The sequence below is a fragment of the Chelonoidis abingdonii genome, chromosome 2, assembly GCF_003597395.2.
Source record: "Chelonoidis abingdonii isolate Lonesome George chromosome 2, CheloAbing_2.0, whole genome shotgun sequence".
NCBI classification, from domain to species: Eukaryota; Metazoa; Chordata; order Testudines; family Testudinidae; genus Chelonoidis; species Chelonoidis abingdonii.
Window position 1 is genome coordinate 215,399,153 of NC_133770.1, and position 24,269 is coordinate 215,423,421.

At 39.1% G+C, this 24,269-nt stretch overlaps 1 protein-coding gene across 2 annotated transcripts in view; it reads left to right on the top strand.

Moving 5' to 3' along the window:
* YES1 (YES proto-oncogene 1, Src family tyrosine kinase) overlaps positions 1 to 24,269 on the top strand; it is a 68,977-nt gene that overhangs the window by 17,068 nt on the left and 27,640 nt on the right. For both annotated transcript variants that reach the window (XM_032792362.2, XM_032792361.2), the window contains exons 2-3: positions 15,675 to 15,947; positions 23,216 to 23,315. In XM_032792362.2, coding sequence (XP_032648253.1) covers positions 15,683 to 15,947; positions 23,216 to 23,315 — 365 coding nt within the window. In that variant the 5' untranslated portion in view covers positions 15,675 to 15,682. The remainder of the gene's footprint in view (positions 1 to 15,674; positions 15,948 to 23,215; positions 23,316 to 24,269) is intronic.

Here is a 24,269-nt window from a genome sequence, read left to right on the forward strand (position 1 = left end):
ATAATACTCTTTAGAGTTAATGGGTGGGGCAGAGAGAATTTTTCTTCAGTAAATGTGGCCAAAGATTGCAGTGGTCCACTTGAAATAAAATTTCGTGTTCTGGATCGTAACAAAGAGAGTGCTTAGAAATTTGCATTTTTTCTTGGAATGTTTACATCTTCTGAATGCTAGAAAATTGTACAATAGACTTCATATTTTTTTAAAAAGGGGGTTGAATTTCTGATGTTCTGTTTGAAAATCAGAAAATGCATAATTTCTGTAATTTTGAAAAAAAAACAAATTTGGGGATGTTAGAACAGCAGTAGAAATGGGAAATGCCAATTGGGATATCCATTCAAGGTATCTGTGGTCACCTTTTATTTGCAACTTTAAAACCACTCACTTTTTCCCCTGTGAACGATTTCCCAGAATCCTTTAGGCTATATATCCCAGACTAATTTGTGCTGGGTCAACCAAAAATCCCAAAGTGGTGGTAGTATATGTAGTAATAATTTTCTTAAGTCATTATGCTATATTTGGCTTAAGAAGATATTTACCTATAGTGCATATACACTTGATTACACATTTTTTAAAACTCAAAAAATGTTAATTGTTACTGAAAAGTTTGAGTTATGTAGTTCTTAACTTTGTATTACAAAAGTACACTTTGGACTTAACTAAAGTAAATGTTTACAATATATCTATGTTGCTAAGAACGCCTAAGATGATTAAAAGTGATATTTTCAATTAAGTATGTATTATTTGTATTACCATAGTGCCTAGGAACCCTAGTCATAGACCAAGACCCAGTTGTGCTAGGTGCTGTATAAACATAAACCAAAAAGGCTGTCTGCCTTGTAAGCTTGCAAAAAGAAAATTAAGTTTATTTTACTTGCAGATTCTTAGTTGTTTTTACATTCCAAACTGACACACTGTATGTTTCCTTAGAATTTTTTTTTGTCCCTTCCCACTGACTAATTTTTTAAAAAATCAATTCCTGGACTCCGAAGAGCTCAGAGTAAAATTGTGCCACATCTCAGTGGAAAAGTAGTTGGTGGGAGGCAAGTGAGTTAGGTAGAAACCAAAGGATACCTTTGTCCTACCCTCCCTTCCCACAAATGGGGCTGTGCAAAATCTGACTGAATACGCCATAGAAAAATAGAATTCTGATCATGGAAATAACCGAGATCCTTATAACCGCTAATGGGGGAGAAGTGTAAAAATTTTTTTAAAGGCATATTTGTATAGAATAGGAGCGCTGATTTTTAGAAAAATACTGCCTATTTGCTGCAATGATGGTATTGCTGTTTAATGTGACTGCCTTCATTTTCCTTATGCCATGATCATACTTGGTTAAATCAGCTGGGATTTTTACATTTTATTTCCTCATAATTGATTATATATAAAGAAGAATGGAAAAATAAAATTTCTGGAGTTGGTATATTTTTTTAAGTTTACACCACTTTCTCTTTCCTTTCCCCATTGTGTTTGCTTGTTGTTGAATTTGATTCCTTCAGAGTCCTAATTTTCTTCAGAAGCACAATTTTTTATTTTTGGACTGATTAAAAGACTGTAAATCATAGCCATTCATATATTTTGATCCAGCTATATATACAGTTTTGTTTGAGAGAGATTCTTTCAGAAACCATCCTATAAATTTTCCATATGACTTTCTGTATATGGTTGTATTATTTTAAAATACATTCTGATATTTAGTATGTTTATAATTATCATGAAGATGTCAAATGTTTGGGGTTTTTATTGAAAGATTTGCTCTTCCCCCCCTTTCCCCCCCCCCACACACGGACAGTTCTGACCACTGTGTATGGGGAAAATAGTAGTGCCTGCTAATTTTTAACTAAGCATAATTTAAACAATTCCAGATACAAATTTAGAATGTTTTGTAAATGAGATAATAAAGTTTCATTGGCAAAGTGGTTGCACAACCTTCTGAAATGGATTCTTTCTTAAATCACAACTATTGTAAACTCACATAATTATTGCTCAAATAACATTACTAGCACTGGAGGCCAGGATCCTTGTACAACATGTATTTCGGCTGTGTGGTACAAACTCCTGTTGTGTGCTTTCTTCAAAATACTGCATTAGTGGTTTTTTGGAACTGTTTATTTTTCTCTAACTCTATATTCTTGATTAAGGACGTTTCATTGTGGAATATGTTTGCTTAGGTCATTCAGAAACCATTGACGTTTCAAAGCAACCTGCTGAGTATACAAACTCACAGGGAAATTAGAAATATTTCATTTAATAGGCTGTGTGTGGGGGATGACATGGGAGGAGTAGGGTTAAACTGTTACATCCATTAACATTCAGTAATAGCCTTAATAACTATGCCCAGTTTTCTGAGCTGCAGAACATCCATAATTCCCATTGAAGCCAGTAGGAGTTTGATACCTCTGAGAATTAGATCATGAGGCTTTATTTTAAGGAGGGGAGAAAACAATTGAATTATTAAATAAGAGTACTTGCCCAACTGATTGTTACATCAGTTTAGTGAAGGGTCTCTGCTTTTCTCTTATGAATTGTTTTTAGTGATTGAGGTATCTGTTCTAACACTTTCAAGTCAAGAATATTTGAAGGAGTTCAGAACATCACAGGATTGGACACTTAATTTTGAGTTTCTTTTCACATTGAGTCAGAACTTGGAAAAATCATATTCATTTCTCATTGTGCCATAACTACCACGCTTCCCCTTTTAAGGGTCTCTTTTCTACTCTCATGCTGTCTTTCTCTCCACAACTGCAAATGGGAGTATCAATACTGCATCATGGTCTCTTGGTGGCTATAGGGGTGTATATTGGGTTCTCTGCAACTCCTCCCCAATCTCAATATTTTTGGGTTCTTCTCCCTTGTGAATAGCTGCGGAGCCTAGATATGCTGCTGTTCATATATTGGTAAAATATTAGAAGAATTAAATTGATGTGCTTCTTGACAGTTTCACTGCATTTAGCAAATAGTGGGGACAAAAACAGTGATGTTTAAAAAACATGCAGGCTGGCCTAGATTCACCCTGAGGGGAAGATAACACCATATTCTCACTTACTTGGAAGATGACATTTGCAACCATAAGAATTAAAAGTTATTCCTTTGTAAATTGAAAGTTTGAATTCTGCAGAAATTCATGGCTTAGCAACCCCTCCTCCATCCACTAGGGAATGTTTCTCTCCACTTTCAAGCAGACAAGTGTCTTTTTCATGTCTTGTATTAAATAGATCCCAATTTTATCTCTTCTAATGAGAGAGTAAGAAACCTGCATGTAGGGAGTTCCTGTGAACCCCTAGAAAAAAGCAACCCAATAAGCATTGGGACACTGGAATTAGAGAAGAAGTTTTAGGACGTTACAAAAGTTAATTCAGAAATGCTGTTTTAAACACATACACACTACTTTTGTTTTATGATTTCCTTGTGAACAACTTTTTCCGTGGTAAAATTAGTTTGTTTTTAAATGCTTTTTAAAATAGACATATTTTTAAAACAGCTTTGAGTTAGAGCTATCTTATAACAGCATTGCTACAGGGTATGTTTCAGCCCTCTGTTAATACATGCCTCAAGTGTTTGAAGACATGCAGTGTTTTGTCTTCACAATGTACTTGTTTAATGCATTATTAAATGTCTCTTAAAAGTTGTTCATTTACTATCTATTACTCATAATTTAAATATTTTTGTCATCCAGCTTTCAACGCTCCAAAAACTCTTGTGAATAAACTATGAACTGGTCACTTGCCAAACTTACTTTTGCCAAATCTCAGCCTATTTTTTAAATCTATAAAACTTTTAAAAAAAAAAAAAAAAAAAAAAGGTAAAACATCCTTTCTTCTTTTTGATAGGATTCTGGTAGCTAAAACAATTCTTCCACAAGCTCCATTTTCTGGTTTAGAAGAAAAAGAAAACTTACTACGGGGCTGAACATGTTTATTTAGCCTTAAGTAAATATTTAAACATGAGTTACATACACCTGAAACAAGGTGGCATATGCCTCATAATTTGAAATGGCTGATTTCTTTATATTTTTATAGGTATAGATACGAGTGGGAATGGACGAAGGAAAAATAAGACTAAACCTGGAAGGCTGGTTGCCAATACACCAATAAAATGTTCACTTAAAAGCACCGATTTTTCTTTTTCTTGGTAAACTGATATTGATTCTTTTTGGCTCTTCTCCTTGGTTTATAAAAAGAGAACTGACTTTTCCACAGGACTTGCTCCTTCTGATATTCCAGTTTCTCAGTATGACTCGGATCCTAGGGGGACCATGCTGCAATTGCTCAATTAGGGCAAACTGAAAATAATGGGGTAGACAGTCCCCCAAAACTGATGATGGCTCTTATATTTAGAGTCACCAAGCCAGCAACAAAACAGCTTCCGCAGAACCTTGCTTGTTACCCAGAAGCCAAAAAAGTTCACTTAAAGCATCCCAGCCTTGGACTTCCTTCCAGACGGCCAAGTCAAATATGATGAGGATCACTGAAAATTGTGTTCAACATATAAAAAGTTCTACCAATCCCAAATGATTGGACACATTACTCACCCAGGGCAATGAATATTTCACAGCTTACCCAAGTACATACTTACAGCCAATTCTCATTAACTAAACTAAAATTTATTAAGGAGAGAGTATTGGTTAAAAGATCATTATACATAGAGGTAGGAGTAGAAATTTTAGGTCAGTTTCATAGTAGAGATGATATGCTTTAGAGTTGCAAAGAGTTCTTTCAGAATTAGTCTTTAGGTTCAGTCCAATGTCTAATATTTGGGTGCTGGGACTGGAGACTTCAGTCTTTCGGCTCACACTCCCCCTGATGAAGCTTAAGTAGATCTGAGATGAAAAGGATAGCAAGGGGGGAAGAGAGTGAGTGTGTGTGTTTAAAATACAGTTCATGGGCAGCCTCTTGACAGTATGCAGTCCTTGGGTGAATAATAGATAATTTATCCTAGCTTTTAAAGTAGATCTCCTCTTTCCTAGTATCACTGGTAATTAGCTAAATGGATTAACATAAGACAATTGCCTGTCTCCCTCCATTTACAGGTAGTTTGCTACGTGCTTCCAAGGGAAATTAAGACAGTGATATCACTACAAGCACAGTTCATTTACATGAATTAACAGAACACTGGGATAGACAGGAACTGTTTGGTTACATTGTCAGCCTCCTACAATATATATGTAAACATGCAACACAAACATTCTCTACTAATATGTAGGGCCCTATCAAATTCATGGTCATGAAAAACACATCATGGACTGTGAAATATCATCTCCCCCTGTGAAATCTGTAGGGTAAAAGTACACACACAAGACCAGATTTCATGGGGAGAGACCAGTGTTTCTCAAATTGGGGATTCTCACCCAAAAGGGAATTGCAGGAGGGATCACAAGGTTATTTTAGGTGGTGGGTTGTAGTATTACCACCCTTATTTTTGAACTGCTGCCTTCAGAGCTGGGTGGCTGGAGAGCAGCAGCTGCTGGCTGAGGGCCCAATTCTGAAGCCAGTGCCCTGCGGGCAGCAGCACAGAAGTAAGGGTGGTAATACCATACCAAACCATCCTTTCTTCTGTGCAGCTGCGGGCAGTGGCGCTGCCTTCAGAGCTGGGCTCCTGACCAACAGCTGCCATTCTCCAGCTGCTCAGCTCTGAAGGCAGCGCCGCTACCACCAGCAGAGCGTAGAAGTAAGGGTAGCAGTACCACAACCCCCCTACAATAACCTTATGAGCCCCCCAACTCCTTTTTGGGGTCAGACCCCTACAATTACCACACCTTGACACTTCAGATTTCAATAGCTGAAATCATGACATTTACTATTTTTAAAATCTTTTGACCAACATGGACCATGACTTTGGTAGGGCGCTACTAATATGTGTCTAAAAGTTGAATCTGGGTCAATTAGCCTGATAGGTGTGTAATGCTTTCTAGACCTGTCACACCTGGCCTTCCCCACTCCCCGTTTTCTTTTATTCCTACAGGCTTAATCCCTTGGTTTGCTCTGTATGATGGAATGGACTGGAAAGTGGCAGTTGCTAAAATGTTGGTAGGCTTCACTTTGCAAACTGGAGCACAGTGACTTACAGGGCTTTGTGTGCTCTCTGGATAGTTGAACTTTACTGTCTGCAATATGGATAGCACAATGGCATTTGAGCTGCAGAATGCCAAGTTACAGGGAGAGACTGTTGAGCAAGTGTAGCACCCTTTGTTACATATCCCTAAAAGAGAGGGAGAGCTGGCATATGCTTAAGATTTTACATTTTTAAAATTTGTGTGGTTTAGTTACTTCAGCGCTCCTTGTGAATTTGAAATGGATGGTTGGTTGTTCTTTCTTCACTCTTTCGGGTAGAAGCACCACTAAAAGTTTATGGTGTGTGTCTTTTTTTGTTTTGTGTTTTGTTTTTTGGTGTCATTCAACACTGTTTCCTCGTCCTTCTATAATGTCTGTCTTTGGCCTTTGCCTAGAACTGTTGCAGCAATTCCTGTTTGTTTTTTCCACATACATTTGAAGATCTGTCCAAAGGGAAACGGACAAGGAATAGGAAATGCACAATATGAGGTTTCCTGTTAACATCAAGCATGGCAGACTTAGTATACACAATACATTCTACTGAAATTGCTTGTCCTGAGTTGGAAAGTTTGATTCATCAGGCCTCTGAGTCAGCAGGAATTTATATTGCCTTGTGAGATTCATGGGATCAAGGATTAGGCTTTTCCAGCGGCTGGCACACAGTTGCGTAACTCCCTCCCTTCAGCTGTTGGAATTAACCAGGACTGAAGACATCTCTTAATACCATTGTAATAGCAGCAACCCAAGAATAGCCCAGTTTCACATTCTAAAGACAAGAGGAGAGGAGATGTATTTCCTCTATTTTGTCCAAGACTTAACACAGCAAAAATATGTCTACACAGGAAAGCCTAGAGCAGGGGCAGGCAAACTTTTTGGCCTGAGGGCCACATTGGGTTTCATAAATTGTATGTCGTGCTGGTTAGGGGAGGGGATCATGGCTCAGCCCCAACCTCCTATTTGCCCCCCCCTCGGGACTCCTGCCCCATCCAACCCCTGTGTTCCCTGACGGTCCCTCTGGGACCCCTGCCCCATCCACACACCCCTGTCCCCGGACTGCCCCCTTTGAGAACAAATGTATTAAATATAGAAAGTTTGGAAAACAATGAGTTGCTTAAATAGAATCTGTGAAATGAGCAAGATTCACCCAGCTGCCCTATTGCAAATAGGTTTCAGAAATACCAGATACACCTCTACCTTGAGATAATGCTGTCCTTGGGAGCCAAAAAATCTTACTGCATTATAGGTGAAACCGTGTTTATATTGAACTTGTTTTGATCCACCGGAATGCGCAGCCCTGCTCCGCCCCCTCCCCCCGAGCACCGCTTTACCATGTTATATCCAAATTCATGTTATATCGAGTGGCATTATATCAAGGTAGCGGTGTATATTTTGTTACTGGCAGTAGTTCATAAAGTCAGTCTGAAGTAGACTAGGGTGGTTTAGATAAGTTATAACGTATTTTTATTTTAATTTGAAACCAACTTTTGGCATGCTTTTTCACACGTGCAAGACTCTTAAATCTGTTAAATGTTCTTTAACCATTCAGCTAAACATCCATAGGACTAAACTGCTTTTAAGTGCATCAAAAAAGCATTGGAATTCTTCCCTTGTTACTTGTATTTGTTGCATTGATTGATTGACTATGTACATTTAAGGAAAAGAATGCACTAACTAGACTTTGTGGAGCAATAGCAATGATTTATGGTTCATGTATTGTGGTGGTGTTTGTAGTATCTTTAGTACTCTAGAAGATTTCATGTGGTGACGGTATGCTGCAGCACAAAATACATCTCACTCTTGAGACATGAATTTACATTTTTATTTTAAATATTATTCCTTCATACCCTGGTTGCACATGTCTGCTGTAAAAAAAAAAAAAAAAATTCTTTTGCAACCTGTAGTTTTAGCAAAAAATCTCTTGGATTCTTGGCTGTTGGAGTAAGGAAAATGAATCATCAGTATCACATACAATTTAATATGGTTTGTATGGGGATTTTTTAGGATGCACCCAAGAACATAATTAATATATTCAGTAGTCTCTCTCATATATAATTTCACTTCTTGAATATAAACAATATGCTGACTTCTAGGGAACCTTGAAGGGTACACCAACAACTTAACGGTAAAAATCTAATTTGAAAACTTTGTATCTGTTGTTGCAAGTAACCCCTAAAATTACTTGAATGTTTCTCTGCTTGGATTTTTGGCTCCAGTTTAGGCACCCTCAACCCTAGCTGTTGAGCAGTTTTGTGTCTATTGCAGCCCTATCTCTTTGCAACCTGTGCCTCCCCCTCCCCTCCAGTGTTCAGTTACCTCACACTGGGTAGGCAGCTCCTAACTGAAGTGGAGCATACAAATGGCAGTGCAGAAAGGGAGGCTGGTTTTTCTAGTGAAGTGAGTGGTACTCGGAATATATGGGTTCAATTCTTGATTCTGCAACAGACTTCCTGTGTAACTCTGGATAAGCCATTAAGAGCATGTCTACATGGGAAAGTTTTACCCATATGATTACTCAGTATAGCCATTCTTCCTTTCCCTTTATGGAAGCACTTATTCTAGTAGCTTAAACCTGTTCCTAAACGGTATCAGATAAAGTGAATAAAATAAAAGCAGTGATATCTAGCTCTTACAGTGCTTTTCATTAGTAGATCTCAAAGAGCTTTACAAAGGAGGTCAGCATCGTTATCTCCATTTTGGAGATGGGGAAACTGAAGCACAGGCAGATGCAGTTATTTACCCAGGTCACCCAGCAGCCCAGTGGTCAAGCCAAGAATGGAACCCAGGTCTCCTAAGTTCAAGTCCAGTGCTCTGTCCAAGGCATTCATACCAGAAAAATGTGTCTACACCGTAAGGTTATAACAGTATAACTGCTGGTTCAAATTCATGCGTTAACTCATACTGATACAACTTTCTCATGTAGCCAGACAAGTCCTTAATCTATCTATGCCTCCATTTTCTTTCTGTAAAGTGGGGATAATACTTCCTTTGTCTGACTTGTCCATTTTAGATTTGTAAGCTACAAGGCAGGGACTATTTCTTGTTATATGTATGTAGGGCACCTAGCACAGTGGGGCCCTGAGTGTGGTTGGAGCATCTAGGCACAACCATAGTACAAATAGACAATAACTTCAGGAGGAGCACCAGATGCTGTAGCTTCCATGGAGCACTTCCAGATACAGTTCACCTCCCATGGTAAGCATTGAGCAAGTAGTGGATCCCGTAGGTCATGCACCAGGCAAAAACAGGAGAGCACAATCTGAAGCGGGAACTCCCAATCCTCCCTACCAATCTCAGCTTCACCCAGCTCTTGTGTCATTCTCTAGTCCTGCTTCTTTTTGGTATGAAAATAGACTTTATTCTCCCTCTGCTCCTCGAAACTACAATCTCATAGGACCTTGGGATCAGGTAGTAGGGCTTACCTTGTGTGGCAAGTATCTTTCAGGGTACAGCTATGCTGGGATAAAAGACCTGTGGCATGGCCGCAGCTGGCCCAGGTCAGTTGACTTGGGCTCACGGGGATCGGGCTATGGGGCTAAAAATAGCTGTGTAGATATTCAGGATTGGACTGGACTCTGCACCCTCAAAAGGTCCTTGTTAGTCGAGAAAATCAGTCACCCTCAAGAACCAACTTTGACCGAAACATAAATCTAATTTCGGAAGGAACCGCAAGCTGGTTGAGGACAGGTGTAATAAGTTCATCTGCTTAATTTTTTATAACTATTTATTTAGGAATTTTTAACAAGTTTACAAATCTTTGCTGAAAATCATTTTATACAGAAAACTAACTGTAATAGCATCGATGACCTCTGAGCAATTAAGAAGCACAATTAATAACTAATTTATATCAATCTTTGCAGATAACTTTCCTATCAAAAAAAACTTTTAAAAAATATACAGTTAATATAAAAGGCATTTTCTTGCATAACTGATTTATTCCCATTATGTGTTCAGAGTCCTGTATTTTTGCTTCGCTTCAGTTGCTGCAGTGTGATAGGAAACTGCTTGGTTTTATTCTAGTGTCTGCATAATCATTGAAATCAACTAAATTCCAACTGCAGCACCAAATTCTGGCCTCAGTTACTTGTGCAATTCTGTTGAGGACAGTATTGGAACCCTTTCCTGGTTGCTTTTACAGTGCTATAAGTAAGGAAGGGGAAAAATATATGTATTGCTGTTAAACTAAACAGATTTTGACCTGAGACACCCCAAAACAGATCCAACAGTGCTGTTTTTCCAGTAACTTTTCACTGTAGAACCACACTTTAATACTAGCTGTACTAATCACAGAACTTCTGGTAGTTAAATTCCATCCATTGTTTCACTGGCTTCTTTTGTGCTCCTGTCTCACTGTCTTCACTCTTTCCCAATGCCATTTTCAGCTGCATAACGATAGACTGGGGATTTAAAGTGGTGGTTGTATTATGCTAATATTGTTATAATTAATTCTGATGAGAACCTGTAAATGAATGGTCTCAAATTTCATGGGTTGGTCACAGTGAAATTAGAAAATTTCATGATTTGCCAGTTAAAGTGTATTAAATAATTTACATGTGATGTAATTCAAGTAAAGACAAAAGATTATGCCAGTGTTGTGAAGACTAGAAACAATCCGTGTTTATCCTTTGAAGTGTGCATTTTTATGTGTATGTTCTTCTTCACTTTTTATAGCAAAGGCAACACCTTTCATATCCAAACATATACCTTTTAGATGGAGTTAGTAGAATGTTATAATAGAGCCAGAATTAGGAGCATAGGTTTTTAGCCATTCTTAGCGGGGATCTTTGATTTCCCCCATTCTTTTAATCTGCACCACCCTCCTACCTTATGAAATCAGTTTCAACTACTACCATCTGAAACCACCTGTTCCTGTGCTTGCCCTGCAATACAGTAAGCAAGCAGTCTCCACTCAAACAAGTGACAGTAGAGCTGAATTTGTGAAAGTAAACAATCAGATTTTAATTAAATCTAGATGATCCACTCGACTAACCTGCAGAATATTAGTGGCATTTTGAATTGTAAAAAATATTCTATTCTTATAATCACACAGAATTTTAATAACGACTTTTTCCTTCAATACTAATTTGGAGCTTCAGGTGTCCTTAAAAAAGAGAGAGAATTAAGTTATATGCTCTGTATTGACTGCATAGAGTCAGTCTATTATTAAGAGGCGGAGGGAGAAGTTCTAGGCACTCTGAAACAGAGAAATGTATGAACAGAAGTCATTCTCTTCTCCCTTGTTATCAGCAAATAAGCGCTCAGATTGTAACAAAGAAAGAGACCCAAAAAAAGGCTTCCCTCTGGACCACTTCAGAATCACACTCTGTAAGAGGCACCCAAGTGTATGCTGAATCAGGAGGAAAGTAAGAAATTAAAATAAAAAAACAACGAACAAAACCTTCTTTTTTGGCATGCCTTCTAAGAGGAAACTCTGTATTCTTCTTGACCCTAAGGAGAAGAATGTTTTTAAAACGGAGTAGGCACAAGTGAACCAAACATAAGAGACTCTCACATTATAAAAATTCAGTGTCGCACCCAAATTACTTAAAATCTACATTCACTACATACAGCAGTTGCCAGCCCGTTGAATGCTCAGTAATTCTCTGAAGGCTTGGATACCAAAGGTGACTTTTTTTGCCCAAAAAAACCTTGCAGACCACAGAGTAGAATCACCTTATGAAAAAATTGAAACAGCTGTTCTGAGGGCTTTTCAGCCTGCTTTGCTCTGGCTATGTTAGCTTAAATAATTGTCAGAAGTTTTATCCTTCAGTCCTAAAGATGTAAAAGTGAGCCCTTCCCAAGATATTTCTGGTACAAACCTTAACATCAAATATGGCCTCCTTTGAAGCACTGTGGGAGCCAAGTGTTCTAGAGAACCAATGGAAAAGCAGTTCTTGAAACAAAAGACATTTTCAGGAAGATTCTCCTATCAGAAGAAGGAATGAAAAACAATAAAAAAGTAGGCATTCCTTTTGTGACTCCTTCCCTGCTAGATTCTGTAGACAAGACTTAGACCACACAGAAAAATTGAAATCGGAAAACTAGATAAGTTGTCAAGATGTTCTGCCAAAAAACTTGGAGTGCTTCTTGTCCAGTGCATTCTTTGAGATATGGTGGCTCTCATTGGTTCTTCAAACTAGGAAATCACCCCTTCTTTGAACAGGTAGGTGACAGAGATAATCAGCAAGGTCTATGCAACAGAATTAATCACTCAGGCCTACAGATAGTTGTTTGATTTTCCCCAACATTTCATAATCTAACAAAGCACAAGTCAGAGAATAGAAGATGGAAAAATAGCCTTTATATTTTGAGCCTGTCAAACTACTCCACTTTGGACAAAGACCAAGGGATACTCCATCTTCCATCACCAAGTTCCCAAGTAGTTTTGCTGCTTTGCAAATATATTTGACGTGAACCATTTGGACAAATCAATCAGAAGGGCAAAATTCAATATGGAAACTCGAAAATCTCATTTGTCAACTGTCTCCTAGAACAGTTTTTCTTCTGTTGGCCCTCAGGGAGGCTTACTTGATCTCTTTCAGTCCTTCCCACAGCCAATTTCTCATACTCTTTTTGGACATCATTCTAATTGGGCCCTTTTCTAGTCAGAGAACAGAATTGAACACCTACATTTTTAGTCCTTTTTCTTCAGAATATAGCTTCCTGGAAAACTGTCCCTTGATTACCAAGTCAGTACCATGGGATCATAGGTATTCATCTCTTATCTCCAAGGAGTCAAGGGTTGGGAATCTGTCAAGCCTTTATCCTTAGTCAGATTTCTGTGAAGCCTAGTAAATGATGTTGGTTTCGTGTGTAAACATAACTTGAGCCAAGTTTTTATTTATACAATTATACTTCAAAAGATCTTGTGCTTTCTTCCACATGTCTGTTTATCTCATCTGTAAAATAACCTTGGTCTGAGGTGAAAAAACTTAATGCCCCGGGAAGGGAGGCATAAATTGTAACTGGCAAACCTATCCTTCATATAACTATTTTTGTATTATCCTTGGTAAGACCAGCAGAAAAGAGGTGTTAACCAGAGCAGCTTCCAACAAGTATTTGTGTAAATTTTTAGTAACACATACTGTACTATAATAACCAAATCCCCACATTACAGACCCGCTGTTCAGGATTTTTCCTTTCTCTAGTAATGCATTACAAAGCTAAACACTAAAAAAAGCCTATTGTTTCTCTCTCCAACTTCCCTACCTTCCTTTCCCCCTCAGTATATTGTAGAAAGTCTTCATGTATGTTTAATTCTTTTAAAACCAAGGGCTTTTGTCATTTTTCTGTTTTGTTTTTAAAGGGGGGAGTATGTGATGATTTTTATTTTTATACGTAGAGCTCTTGAATTTTCTTTGTCTGTTTGTGTCTGAATGTGGTGCTTCCTTGAAGTGGCGATTGAATATCTGTTGTTAATCTCTTAAACCTCAGAAAGATTACCTTAACAGTGAACCAAAAGGCAGGGGGATCTACCGCGTTCCTTTGAATATGAATTCAAATCCTCAATAAGTCTTTCTGCAGTCTGTTCAAATATAACATGATGGTACTTTTCATTACTAGCCACTATTTTAATTGATGAGGCTTGTCACAGAAGCTATTTATAGTCATTACAACATACATTAGCATTTACACTGTACATTTGGGCAAATGTACAAGTGCTCTGGACAGAATCCAGCAGGTTTTACTAAGTCAAGCAAACTTTTTTTTAGTCCTGAAGTCTTATTAGCTTTTTAGCCAGATACTAGAGTAAAAAACTTGACAGAACCATCTCTGAGAGAGATTTAGTGGCGCAGTATGTTTTGAGGATGCAGCAGCTTTTTCTTTTGCTGTCTTTTTTTAATCTACAGAAGTATTAGTTATGAAAACAAAAATTGTGTATTTGTCTTCTTGAAGCACTGACTTTGTATAACTTTATAGCTACAAGCCAGTTAATATATCATTTTGTTAAGTACTGCTAGCAAAACACACTTTCGCAAGTGTACAGTATGGTTCATACTGTACACTTTAAAAAAAAAAAAAAAAAAGTTGCAATAGACATTCTCTACTAAAGGGGGTAGGCCTCAGGATTAGGCAACAAACCACACTGAGAATCCGGACAGACAAAATATGATGGTTCACTTCCTTCTGCATGCAATTGTCCAAGCGTAGTGGAGAGGTTATAAATAAGAGTTTGTCATTGGGTTAAACTTAATTGAGAGTTACCTATTAGGGGCCTTCCAGATCTATATTACAGATTTCTTTTGTAAGGTGTTTTTAAACAGCTGAACTCATTAACTTCTCTTGAAGTCATGCATTTATGTGATCCTGTACTTGGTTGTTCTAGTAACATATAGACATCAACAGATTAGGTTTTAACTATAATAAAAACAAAAAACCACCTCCTTGGACACATTCTGGCATTTCTGTGATATTTTTGTTTTGTTCGTCCCTGCAGAATTTTTAAACTCTATTTGCAGACTGCAATAATTCAGCTAGGTTGGATCTCTCTCTCTCTCTTTTTTTTATTAATATTATTCTTATTAGCGAGTACAGTACCACAGATGTTAGAGACCAAAGTGATTTGGTGAATATTCTTATACTGATGTATAGGAATTTATGTGCATTGAAAAGAGAACATAGTTTTGTGTGCTTTCTCTGTCACGTGTGCACTGTCCATTCCAGGACCTGAGAGTTAGTTTTGAAGAAAATCAGAAGTGTCTTTCATCAGGTCATTAAAATATTAAAAGAGAACTAATACACACACAACTTGAAAAAAAATTTGAAAGTAGATAGGTTGGGGCAATGATTAGAACTTGTTTATTCCAGATGCATGTATCTAATGATTGAAGAAATCAGGGATGATTGCAAATGAGAAAACGTGTACACAATTAATTGCTTGAAGGAAGAACTCCAGTTTTTAAACTTATTTGACCAGCTATAGAAGAAAAATTCATGAAATATTAACCATAGATGTCAATGAAAAGAGACTATATTTTTTATTAAATGCTTCCTATTTGTTGCTGGTTTCAGTCATTTTCTCTAAATTTCTCAGTGATGTGGACAGCTAATTATTTCATGTTAAAGGAAACTTCCACTTCTGAAGTTAAGACAGAATTCTTAACTCTGGAATTGTCATGTTAGATCAGTGCTTCAGCTAGCATACAGTAGAACCTCAAAGTTATGAACACCTCGGGAATGGAGGTTCAAGTTGAGTCTCATCTCATATAAAAGTCTTCCTATGGCTCTACTCTTTTTTCATTACCTGTCTTCCTACTTTTTCTGTCTCCTTAGAATTTACAGCCCAGGGAGGAATCATAATGATGAATATCCAAATGTTCTTATTAAGGGCTGTCAGGGTTTAGCATTTCGGGGAAAAGTAAGTTTCTATTGATTCTATGAATTCTGCAGTTTTCCATCCAGAAAACTTTTTTTCATTACTAATCCAAGTACGCTAGCAAGCTAACTTAACTATTTTCTCCAGCATTTATCTGTTGAAATTTCAGCAGTTTCTGTGGCTGTAAAACCAACTACCACCTTCTTTTTAATTTTTTAAGCAGTACTTAATCAGTATTTATAATAAGCCTTTTTCATGTTTTCTACATTAACTATATATGAACGGTGAGATGATTTATTTTTTTTCCTCTGCAGAAGCAACCATGGGGTGCATTAAAAGCAAAGAGAACAAAGGTCCAACTATGAAATATAGAACTGATAGCCCTCCAGAACTTGTTAGTTCCCACATCAGCCATTATGGATCAGATTCTCTCCAACCAACACAGTCACCTGCAATGAAGGGACCATCAGTTAACTTTAACAGTCATTCCATGACTCCATTTGGAGGACCTTCGGGGATGACCCCCTTTGGAGGAGCCTCTTCCTCGTTTTCAGCTGTGCCAAGTCAATATCCTAATAGTTTAACAGGTGAGATTTCTGTAAAATAATTTAGTTTTCATCAGTTGACAGTCTCATCTATTAAATGTCACAGTGCCATACAACACAAGAAAACGTATAGGGCCAAAACAGAACACTTTTCTAAGGGCTTCTGCTTTTCAAGGTCTTTACCATTCCGATGGTAATTCAGTGGATATCATTCCAAAGAGTAAAGCAAAGAGAACGTCACTGGAAATCCAAGGCAGTAACTGGAGCAGGTAAGACTGTATTCGTGAGTCTGAGACATCAAAGATACCTATATGGAGTAATGACCTTGAAATTTGGGGAAATGATTCAAAATGTAATAATACAGACAACAAAAAAGATTCAGGAACTGTTTTTTGGTTAATAGATTTCTTACTAGGCATATTAATACAGAACTTTGAGTAATTAATTTAAACTACAATATAGAAACATTTTTCCCACACCCATCAGGAGCAGTGCAAAGGCTTGGGGGAGCCGGGTAATGGAGGAGCAGAGGGAGAGGGAAGTAGTTGCTGGGGAAGAAGCCTTGGGAGTGAACCTGAAGAGGCGTAGGGTGTGGATGGGAGAAGCATGGAACAGTGTTTTTGTGTGAGTAGGGATGGGGGGAGGAAGGGATTGTTAAGGAGTTGGGGAGCCTTCCCATCAGACCCTGGCTGAGCCTAGCTTCTCCCAATCAGTCAAGCACATCTAGCCCTGTTCCTATGGGGTGGTGCGCCCCCATTCAGCCATCCGTCCTCCCTGTCCCTGTGTGGTACTGCCCCTCCAGCCCCCGTCCCCATGTGTCCCTGCACCCCGACTCCCATTCAGCCACTGCTTCAATCTGTCCCTCCACAAGCCCTTCTGAACCCCACTCTGTGATCCCCCAGAAGCTCCGTATGTCCCACTCTCTCTGTGCCCCCATATTCTCTTGCCTCCTCACCTGGCCCCCCAGGCAGGGAGCTTTGAGGAATGTAACCTCTTCCTCCGTACTGGTTGCTATCTGCTATGGCCAGTGAGCGGTGAGTCAGCTGCTGCTGTTCTAGCACCACAGCATCCCCCGGTGGGCGAAAGGCATAACTGCAGCACCTCTCTGGCAGAACGTATTTTCTGCAGAGGAAAAAAATCAGCAGAGCACATGAATTCTGCATGTGTGCAATGACACAGAATTCCCCCCAGGGATAATGTCAAACACTTCCGTTACCTTGACAGCTATCTGTTACAGAGAGCTGACACTGGTGAGGAAATTCAACACCACTTTCGGTGCACCATATGGTGCCAAAACCTGGGTCACATACAGTAGACACTTCAAGGTTCTTCAATGATGATATCAACAGTGCCTCCAGAAGATCTTCTGAGTCAAGTGGGATGACCAATGCACCAACATGAGTGTTCTGTCGCAAGCCAAAACCTCCAGCATTGAAGCTATGATCATCTACCACCAACTCCTTTAGGCTGGTCATATTCTTCAAATGCCAGAAAATCATCTCCAAAAGCAGGTCATGTTCTCGCAATTGGACCATTGCCAGCAGACGAGGGGCGGGCAAAAAAAGTGCTTCAAAGACACCCTCAGAGCCAACATGAAGAAATGTAGTATTGACATAAACTCATGAGAGACCCAAGCCCTAGACCAACCAATATGGAAAAGGACCTTGGGACAAGGACTCCAGTATTTTGAGATCACACAGAGACAAAAGCAAAGAAGGAAAGAATGCACTGCAGCTGGACTCCACAGTACAGATCAGCTGCATCCATTGGGAAATGTCTGCCCCAGTTGTGACTGGTTCTGCGGATCCTGGATCCATCTCATTAGCCACCTGTGGATCCATCAGTGATAACTGGCTATCATTTTATGGAAGGCAATCATTAAGGATACAATTCTGTCATGGAGGTCACAGATTCCGTGATTTCTGGGACATCTTCTCAGCAGGGCTGGAACAACTGTCAGTCCCAGGGCTGCTGAAGCTGTTAGCAAAAGGAGCCCCCCGGGGGGTGGCAGCCAGCCTGAGTTGGGTCAACTTCTGCTAGGGCTGGAGCAGTGATGGGGCTGGAGCAGGGGCAAACCATGGCGGCACTCTGTTTTCCCCCATGTCTCCCAGAGTATTTTTAGTAAAAGTGACGGACAGGTTGCGGGCTTCTGTGTTTCTTTGTTTATTACTCATGACCAGTCCCTGTCTTCTACTAAAAATACCTGTGACGGAATCTTAAGGTTAACAATCATCCTCAAACTCTGAGGGATCACTAATGAATCCAGGCTGGGCTGGGGTGCACGTTACCCAAAACTCAAAGTACTTGGCCACTGAAACACATGGCATTTGACACTCTGTGTAAACATCTGATAACTCAGGGCTGTATTCTGTGCCCTGAAGGTCTTTCTTCTCATCACTGCAACATCGAAGTATTACATGTCCTGACAGATAATCACTGAGTCTCTCCTTGTGGCTATGATACATAAAACATCATATCTATTCAGTTCTCCACCTAAACAAGAGAAGAAAACTTACACGCAGAAACTAGTTAAGCAGACAGACATAAATCTATCATGAGTGGTCTCTAAAACAGACTAACCAATGTCCTCTTCCAGAGTGGGACCACCTAGATATCAAGCTCTTCACTTCGAGCAAACACAAAATACCTCTTGTATTGTACCAGAGCCGGAAGAGTCTAGAAATCCCTATCAGACACATTCCTCATGAGATGGTGTTCATAGCTCGTGTGCCTTCCTTCAAAATATTTGTGTTTCTCACAGTCTTTTGAAAGATCAGATAGACAAAGCAATTCTCATTCTTGGGTACTGTCTACACTACTGCCGTATCAGTGCCCTGGAGACAGATGCACTGTGAGTCGATTTAGCAGGTCTAGTGAAAACCCACCAAATCAACCACAAATTGCTCTCCAGTCAACCATAGTACTCTATGCCGAATGAGAAGAGTAAGGTAAGTTGACGAGAGAGATTCTCCCATCAACCCAATGCAGTGTAGACACTGCAGTAAGTCAGCCTAAGCTACATCAACTCCTGCTACATTATTCAAGTAGCTAGAGTTGCGTAACTTAGGTCGACTTACTATGGTAGTGTAGACGTAGCCTTGTAGCCCCCCTAAATCCGCACTGTGATGGGGCAAGGCCAGATGGCTACAGTAAAGTACTGAGAAACAGGTATGTTAGTCCCAGGCTAAACAAATCCCTGGTAACCAAATGGCAGTTGCTCCAGTTAATCAAGGCACCTGGAGCCAATTAAGATCTTTCTAGAAGGCAGTAGAGAGAGCTACTTTAATTAGAACACCTGCAGCCAATCAAGGCAGGCTAATCAGGGCACCTGGGTTTAAAAAGGAGCTCACTCCAGTCAGGCAGAGAGGATCCAGAGGAGAAGGAGTGTGTGTGAGGAGCTGGGAGCAAGAAGGCAAGGAGCTGAGAGTGAGAGAGTGTACTGCTGGAGGATTGAGGAGGACAAGCGTTATCAGACACCAGGAGGAAGGTCCTGTGGTGAGGATAAAGAAGGTGTTTGGAGGAGGCCATGGGGAAGTAGCCCAGGGAGTTGTAGCTGTCATGCAGCTGTTACAGGAGGCACTATAGACAGCTGTGATCCACAGGGCCCTGGGCTGGAACCCGGAGTAGAGGGCGGGCGTGGGTTCACCCCAAACCTCCCAACTCCTGATCGGACACAGGAGGAGCTGACCCAGACTGTGGGTTCCACAAGAAGGGAAGATCACTGAGGTGAACAAATCTGCCAATAAGCGCAGGACCCACCAAAGTAGAGGAGGAACTTTGTCACAGCACTAACATTATTACTGTTTCGTAGAGCTGATCCTTATTGCCTCTCCCTCAAGATTACCAGCTTTAAAATGGTCAGCTTGCAATGCAGAGGATAATAACCCAACCACTACTTACCACTCCTGATGACAAAATGCAGTCAGTTGTAACCCATTCAAGAACAGATCTCTACTGTGAGGTATTGCAGGCAAAAATAGCATCCAAGATTGAAAATGTTGCCTGATAAAGATTTGATTCTATCTTAGTCTAAAATTGCTGGAATTCTGGCCTGTCTTCTGTGTAAAGTGCTTATAGCTGTCTGCAGCCTCTCGTCACACACCTAACAGCCCCTCTACTTACTATCAACATGTTGAAGCAGACTTTTATATTTTTCAATCCACTGTTGCTAGATTTTTTTTTTTTTAAAGTCCTGATCAATGCATTCACCCTCTACCAAAGAGCTTTATGAAACCAATATATGCCCTTCCTTTGAACCTCTCAGGGAAATTTCCCTAGAGTGAGTCTTTTAAAGGCTGCTTTTCCAATTGCCATAGCCTCTTATAGGAAAATAAGTGAACTACAGACTTTAATGACTATGCCACTTTCTGTTGTGATCCGCAAAGAAAAAGTGATTGAGACCCCACCCAAGTGTTATTCCAAAAGTGATATCGGATTTCCACCTCAGCCAGTACTTGTTCCTCCCTAGCTTTCCCAGACCTATTCCCACCCTGGGTAGGTAATTTGCACAATTCAGATGATAATGTTTTTCTATTTAGAGAAGACAAATAGGCTCTTTGTAGCTTATGGGAAAGATGTCTGGGAGAAAGTCAGAAAATCTTCAATGAAACAGTTTTCCATCAGAAAAATGCCATATTGATAAAATAGAAATTTTTCACAAAATCATAAACCTTTCCATGACCGTTCCATTTGGGAGGTAAATTGTCAAAAAAATTTTCCCTCTAAGTGTCAGTGTTCTATTCTGACATCTTCAGAAGAAAAAGTTTTAATTCTTTTTTTTTTTTTTTTTTTTTTTTTTTTTTTTTTTTACAGAAAATAAATCAATGTTTCATATTTATTGAAGGAAACATTGTGATTGAACCAAAACTTCTTGACTTCAGTATGTTAAAATGTTTAAATTTTGGCTTTTTATCATAATTCAGAATGATTCCCCCTCCTCCCCCCCCCCCCCCCAAAAAAAAAAGATTCAGTTTTTCACAGCTCTAGTCCAGGAAAACCTAGATCTAAATAGGGTCTTCCTCAGTAGAATATGAGGTGCATAGAACTATGTAGCATCTTATCTAGACTGCCAGTTCTTGCAGGCATAAGATCCCCCTCTGAAGGCTGTGGAGGTATGGGCTTCAGAGCCCAAGGTCCAGCCTGAGCCACAACTTCAAAGTGCTGTCTATCCAGGTATTTTCCCACTGGCCTGAGTCTGTCAACTGAGGCTCGGAGTCTTGCTCCCACAGGCTCCAAAATACCATGTAGACATGCATGTCATTAGAATTCAGCAATTGAGGAGAAGGAACTGAGGTTGTTTTGGTGGAGCACATTCCTTTATATAGATCTGAGCATCTGATGTATGATGCGATGTTTGGTTGCTCATGCTCCTACCCAGCAGAGATACCTTTGGAAGAGATTTCCGTGTATTCACTGACAGGGCAATGGTCAAAAAACAGCGCTGGTAAATAACTTTTGCTGTGTGATTTGCATTTGCATGCATTAATCTGTTATTTTGGTTAGTATTGTGTAGTTCAACCGAATTAATAACTTCTTAGTTGCTGTAAATTGTACAGTTTATAATGAAATGTGTCGGTTGGCTGGTAAGCAATCAATGCATCTGTCATAATGGCACTCTAGAGTATTAACTTTTGCCATATGTTGAAGCTTAAAATATAATAAGATACAGCTGGTTCCCTTATGTTTGAGCATCAGTTGTATATGTATGTATGTATGTATATGTTTAAAATGTGCATTCTCACCATTTTCGTGTTTTGTGTACCACCTTGACTTCAAACTAAGCAAGTGGTTACCAGGCAAAACTGATGAAAATCATGTTGATTTAATTAGTTTTCTGCACCATGCTTCAGCTTCTGGAAAAGTGCAGACAGTGTGCTCAATTTCTTGGGCAAGCTGTGGCCACTTCTCTATTCATAACAGGCTAAATTCTTTGTGGTCTTGGCTGTTGCAATTCTTTTTAAATCCTTGTATAACTGTAAACTTAATTTTCAGTTTTGCTTCCGTCTCATAACGTTGACTTGATGTGATTTCATGAACGATCTAACAAGATGTCTTCCACGAATTTAGCTGAAGGCCTCCTAGCCACTTTGATCTCTGCCTCAGGACATACCAATAGTAGAAACTTGAGATGGAAGAGACATATTGGGTCACATAGCCCCACTTTCTACAAAATGTTTGCACTATCTGTACTGTCTTTCTACAAAATGTTTGTACTTAGTTTTAAATATGCGACAAGTGGGGCTTCCAAAACTCCCTTGAGACTGTTCCTCAGTAATAGATCTGAGAGAGGTCTTTACTGATAGTCCATCTGAAATTTTCCATTCTCAGTTCTATCCAATTGCTTCTGCTTCAATTTCTTGGTGTTTTATGCCTTTCAAATATTTGTAGACTCTTATCACATACCTCCTTTGTCATTATTTAGCTAAGTGACATAAGGGCAAAATAGCGTGGTGTCCTACTTCTCACACCTCACTCAAAGGACAGACACATTAACAATCCCCATGCTTGGGATAACTGGCTAGAAAGGCTTGGATGAGCAAATTCTAAATGGATCGATGCAGTGGGCTCATTTCTCTTACAAAAAATCTTACTCAGCGCTCCCCCCAGAGTGATGCAACTGTGCGTCATCCTCAACTTCCTTCCTGCTTTTTATGGCTGGGACAGAACATGTATGTTTTAGTATTGGGTGAAATTATTCTATAATGAGGACTTTTTTTATTTTGAAGCATAATAGAATGAAAATTCTTTGTCCCCTCTGAAATTGGCCTCTTGTCCAGTTAATCTCATGCATAGATCTTGATTTTTAGTTCCAGAAAGTGGAGAATCCATGGTGTAATGTTTGGAGATGCTCTGCCATAAAACTAGTTTAGTTTATAAAAATCTAAGTTAAAATCTTAAATATGATAATGGCTTTTGAATCTATTGTATGTCACTTGTTTAAAATATATTTTTAAAAGCAACTCTTTTGAATTTATCATTCTTGATGTCTTTTGCGTATTAAGCACTCTATATGATCTGATTGAAAGTACCACTCTCTCTTGATTCTCTAATGAACTGCTATAATCTGTTTTTTATAATTCAACTCACCTTATCTGAGCATTCTCTTTATATAAGTTCTCTCTTAATCAAAAGAAGTTAGCCAGTCTATTGATAAGTCAGCTTTTTCAGATTGACAGGATCTAGTATGCAGAGAACATTTTGTTTGTTTTCAAAGCAAAATTGTTTAGCTGCTGCCAGATGGCTTTTGTTTTTTTTTTTTTAATTAATCTTACAGTGGTATTGCTACATGACGTGCCTCCTTTCTTTTCAAGGTGGTGTAACTGTTTTTGTGGCCTTATATGATTATGAAGCTAGAACTACAGATGATCTTTCTTTTAAGAAGGGTGAACGGTTCCAGATAATAAACAACACGTAAGTATTTTCTGCCAGAGACTTCTATAATTAGTGTTACGTTGGAAATAAATACCTTTTAAGACTGTTTATATACCTTTTAAGATTTTTCAACAAAGAGTAGACAGATTTTCACCTGATTTACAAAGCTCCATAAATAATAGGCTTAAGAGGATGATATTAACATGCTAATTAGAGCTGGGTAAATAATTTGATTTCCCTCACCCCAATTTGGCCAGCAAACCAAAGTTCAGAGAAGAATACTTGGTTTAATTCTGAAAATAATTTGAATTTGTCAGCAAACTGGAAAAGCCCAATTTGTGTCATCCAAAAATGGAGGGAGGTGTCCCGTTCTGACCTTTTTAGTTTAGTGTTTGAAGCACTTGCCTGGAAGTAGGAGACCCCGGTTTGAATACCAACTCTGGAGCAAGGATTCAGATCTCCCCTTTCCCAGGTAGGCATCCTAGCCAATGGGCTATAGGGTTTTCTGGGGTGGACGGCTCTCGACCACTTCTGTTGAAGTTGTTCCACTTTGTGTAATACTTAAATATTCATTGGGCCAAAGAGGGGGGAAAGTCTATAGCTTGGTGACTAAAGCATTCGCCTGGGAGGTGGGAAATATGGATCCAAATCCCTCCTTTGAATCACAGGATTGCCAATTTTGTTTGGATGTATTCCTGCAGGTTTTATTACATGACATAATATTCAATTAAAGATTAATCTTTAATTCCTGGAGACTCCAGGACAATGCTGGAGGGTTGGCAATCCTAGAACTACATGTGGTAATATGCTCAATTCATATAATTATCTAATCTAAAATTTGTACACAATTTTATTTATTTACTGTGTCCCTCCCTTGTACCTCAGTATGTATGTAAATGCAGCATGCTGTGGTAGCTATGGAACAGTACTTAGATATCTGGATTAAACAGAAAAGGACTAGAGCGTTTGGTTCCATTCCCAATGCAGTCACAG